Genomic DNA, 4,760 nt, shown 5'->3' with positions numbered 1-4,760 from the left:
ACTTACTTCATGCAAGTGGCTGTAAGCTCCATCTTTGGTCCTTCCTCTATTTGTTCTTACACCTTAATGCAAAGTTTTCATATATTAAGCAGATACATCATATTCTTTAAACTTTCTTTTGGCAGGATTTTTTTTGATCTCCTGTGCAGCCAGGCTCAAGCTGCTTCTGCAAGTAAATTCATTTCCATACTGGAAGCTTAGAATTTGACTGGCTGTGGTTCTGGCACAACTTGTCTTATACTAACACTGCACATGGGCAGTGTCTTTTCCCTTTGAAACACAAAGAGACTTGTCTACAGCTACTGTGGTCTCCCACGGTTCATTTTGCTCTTTGCTCAGGCAAATTATCCTGTCTAGCTGTACTGCAGATTTTCTGCAGCCTTCTCTTGTTGCTAATCTTACCCTGTCTTCTGCTTGTTTTGTTTGTGTAACTCCATCAGAACTCCTTATCTGCTGAGTTATTGCAGCATAGCTTCTTCCTGTTATACATACCCTGTGAGATTGATTCCAAGCCACATGCTTGTGTAGTTCAAGCTGTCTGCCTTGTATATGAGCTGGCAAGCTGTGCCACACTCATCCTGCTCTGTTGCCCTCTTAAGAGAGCATTTTACTGCCTACCTTCTAATTCGTGCTCATGTGTTAGTTAAATCTGAAAACTTTTGGCAAACAATTCTGAGTATTAGCTGGGAGAATGCATCTAACCTCTCTGTTAGTAGACAATAGTTTAGCTCACCCCTTTCCCAGAAAGGCTAAAATGTTGCTCTCCCTACTTGATATGGCAGTCCTTAAGGTGAAGAGCAGTGCTACCAGACTTTTGCAGGACTGGAAGAGGCAGAGGGCTGTCTGTAACATCCCAGCAGTCCCATGATGGGTTTGGGACAAAGACAGGTAGAGACTCAGCCCTGTTCTCTTAGCCATTGTCAAAAGCAGACCTTAAAGTAGCTTTAACTTGAAGCTCTCACTTGTGATTCTGAACCCTTGAACAAAGGAGGACTTCTTCTGAAAACAGGGACTGTCCTTGTCCTGCTGGAACATAAACCACAATTGCATAAGGAATATTGATGGACAAGGAGGATCTTACCCAAACAGGATTGCTTTGCTAAGATTACACTTTTCATTTAACCACTTAAAGACTTTGAAGCTGGGGTGAATTAGTAATTCTAAACTGAAAACACTTCTAGTTAATGTGCTGCTTAGCTGTAGTGAAGCTTCTCTGTCTAGCAAACTCTGAGGAACCTTCGTCCTTACAAGGGAAACACTCTGAATAAATTTGTTCTTGCTAATAGTTAAATCAAACAAACAAAAACCTCCTCTCTGAAGAGAAGAGCTGTGAATCTTTGGGACTTTCTAACATTGTTGTCAGATATTCCTATGTATTGTCTGACTTGTAACATGCTGTCAGCACCCTCTGCTACAAAACCAGAGCAAAGAATGTGAAGTTGCTGTGATGTTTATGCAAAGTGGAGTAACCACTGGCTGTATAGAGTAATTGGTCTGTATCCAAGTGAGATTTGAAGGTGTGAGAATGTACCAAGTTGGCTGTAAAGTGGTTGTTGGGGTTTTTTGTTTGTTTGTTTTGGGTGGGTTTTGTTTTGTTTTACCCTGTTACTGATCCAGTTTCAAGGAATTGCAGACTTCCCAAACCCCTGCATGTTTTTCCTGAAGTAGCCGCTGGTTGGTTCTTTTAACCTTGGTCTTCCCTAATCACTGGATGATACTATTGTATCTGGAAGGATGGGAACAAGGACCTCCCTGAGCAAAACACAGTGTTTTCTTTTGCCTTAAGAGTCTACAAGGGAGGAGTGCGTAGATACTGTTGCTGGAGTGTATGACCTGTGACTGTCCTGTAGTGCAGTGACGACTAATCAGTCTTTTACTGCTGTCAACAGATTTGTAAGGAAGCCTCTGATACAAATTTGCCCTTCTTCCTCTGCTGAAGGAGTCTCTGGAGGTGAAGGCTGACTGCATTCGAGTCATCTGAACTTTGCCTGAAGCCTGTAGGTCTCTTCATTTGCCAAGCTGTTTCGTTTTTAGAGTTTAAGTAGGTTCAGCCTCCCCAGAAACTGTTGGTTCAGCAATATTTACACTTTCTCATGAGTAGAGACTAGGTTGTGCCATACTAAGGAGAGGTACACTGGTAATGTGCTTTCTCTTAAACATGTGGAACAGCAGAACAACCTAACGCTCAAAGCCCAGGCTCTGGGGATTGCCCAGGTGACCTGGAAAAGGGTGATCCTTGGAGCTGTTGAAATAAACAGCCCTTGTAGTGTATCAGTGGATCTTATCAGTGGCATCTTTGAGAATACTGCGCTTTAAAGTGAATCTGATCACTTATTAAAAATATGCTGCTTTTTTCTCTCCCATACAGGATCTCAGTCTACCCAATGGCACACCTGTGGACACTTCTAGTCCAGCCTCCTCCTCATCTCTCCTCAACAGACTGCAGCTGGATGATGACTTGGATGGGGAAACTAGAGACCTCTTTGTCACTGTTGATGATCCCAAAAAGCACGTGTGCACAATGGAGACATATATCACATACAGGGTTACAACAAAGGTATAAAGTAACTGCTTTCCTAGTATTCTTTCCTTCAGGGAGCTTTTTTTAGGGCATTTTTGGACCTCTGTGTCTTGCATTTTATTTCTCTAAGAACAGGAACTTAGTGTCTTTCAGTACTTTGTGAAGGTGCTGAAGGTGTGACTTCTTTTTGCAGAACTGTTACTACTTCCGTATATGAAGCTGCAAAACTTTTAATGTGTCAGCTTAGATTTTTGTCTCTGACTCTTAAGTAGGACTGTTTGTGAACTTGCAAGGCCAGTTTCTTTCATTAACTTGAAAGTTTGCTCTTATTAAGTAATCTGACACCCTTTTGGTTTGAGTTACCTGCCCTGAAGGGGAGAGTGCCTTTTTGTTGATTCAGTTAGTCATCTCACAATTTGTGTCTATCCTGTTCTGAAATGCTTTAAGCTTGTTGCTGGAAGCGTTTACCACATTTCCTCTGTCAGCCACTTACCTAAATCATCATCTTGGCCCTCAACTGTGAATGGGGTTCAGTGCAGTTGTTACTACAAAAGGCTGGGCAGCTGCTGCTAAAACTAAATAGCCTAGGAATGCTACTGCCCGCCAAAAAAGCTATACTAGAGATATTTTCAACACACGTTGTAGTTCAATCATTAATGCAATCTAAGTGCACTGATAGGAAAAGTGATCTGAGAAGTCCACTGCGTTCACGTATGGAATGCTGGTTTCTGTTAACTAGCTCATTCTCACAAGCACCAGCTCCTAGGTGGTGTTGATAACTGTTTTGAACACTTGAAGTTACCTAAGGCAAAAAGTGTTCCCTAACTTTGCTAGGAGTATACTTGATCCACTTGCTCAAAAAGGTTAACATTCCTCTGGCCTGCTTAAGTGGCACAATATACAGGAGAGAATGTTTTCCTTAGAGATAATGAAGCCTTTAAAGACCACAGATAACTTCTTTTCAAAATGTTTAGTCCCAAGTTCCACTTCTAGGCTACACAGGAGAAGATGTGGTTTCTCTAAAACAGGAGCTACTTCTTACTGCACACTTAATGTAGGCCTGTTGTTCTTTGTTGGTCTGTCTTAATCTTGCAAGAAATGCTGTATTGTGACTACTAGAACACGCTAAGAAGTATTGTAGGGAACATTCTACTTGGAGCAACTTAGCCTGAAGCTGTTACGTGATCAGAAGGAGTAGCAATGAGGCACAACTTTCCATAGAAAAATGGCTAAAATTGGTTAAAGTTGTTTCTCTCAAATCAAGAGCTGATTATTCACTTAAGATAAAGTATCTCTGTGCAGTGGCACTCTAATAATGTTCCTCTATTTAGAAACTTGTGTTTGTACAAGTGTTGCCTTCCTTCTTAAAGAACTCTGGAACATGGGAAAGGTGTTTACTGTGTTTAGACCTGACATGGGAAAGAAAAGAACAGTTTCCCACAATTACCCAATGGTTTCTTGCTTTAAATTAGAAGTATCCCTCATCCTGTATTTCTGATGTTGCATATCTACCTACCTGTCTATTCATACTTGTTTTATTTGGAATCTCACTGTTGCACATAATTCTGCTATGCCAAATTATTACAATACTATTGTGAAACAGTGCTTGATTTGTTCTTATCAAACCACTATGAAAGCCTCACCTCTTCAGATTTATTGTTCTTGTAGATGTCTGTCTAACCTCTGAGGTCAGTGCCTCATTGCACTATCTACCAGAGTTTAAAAAAAAAGACTATTCGGAAGACTAACAATGCTGTAACAAGGCCTCTTTCATGCCAAACTAATTGCCCAGTCAGCCCTTGAAGCTGAAAGCAGTAATTAGACATGGCAAAAAAGCTGCACAGAAGCAATCCCTAGTGATGAGGGTAAGTGTTGATGCTTGCACCTCCAGGTTGAAGGTCAAGGTTTTATAGCAGACCTTACTATTGTCATCAGTGTAAGGCTGTAGATTCCCAAGAGCTCCCTTGCAGCCTTGCATGAGAGAAGGGTCTGAGACCTGTGAAGGGCTGAAGGGGTCTCTGGTGGCTCTAGATGATGACACAAGGATGGCTGCTTTTTTTCTTTCTCCTTTGAGGAATGCTATTGGAACCTCAAGGGTCTGGATAAATGTGGGTTCTAGAATGAGTTATGCTGAGGACTTCCTTGCTGTGGAAAGGAGCATCACTAGGTGAAAGAGGGGAATGTAGTTGCTAGTGCTGAAATGTTCACTTGTGGCTGTGACTGGACACCACTGTAGGGA

General features: G+C 41.6%; 1 protein-coding gene across 1 annotated transcript in view; it reads left to right on the top strand.

The window, feature by feature from the left end:
• The first annotated feature begins 867 nt into the window (after positions 1–867).
• Positions 868–4,760, top strand: part of SNX30 (sorting nexin family member 30) — a 25,314-nt gene continuing 21,421 nt past the window's right edge. The window contains exons 1-2 of the mRNA XM_009998161.1: positions 868–888; positions 2,369–2,557. Of these exons, the coding sequence (XP_009996463.1) occupies positions 868–888; positions 2,369–2,557 (210 nt within the window). The remainder of the gene's footprint in view (positions 889–2,368; positions 2,558–4,760) is intronic.

Source organism: Chaetura pelagica, unplaced genomic scaffold (assembly GCF_000747805.2).
Source record: "Chaetura pelagica isolate M959 unplaced genomic scaffold, ChaPel_1.0 scaffold145, whole genome shotgun sequence".
NCBI lineage: Eukaryota > Metazoa > Chordata > Aves > Apodiformes > Apodidae > Chaetura > Chaetura pelagica.
This window is presented reverse-complemented; position numbering and strand designations above follow the sequence as displayed.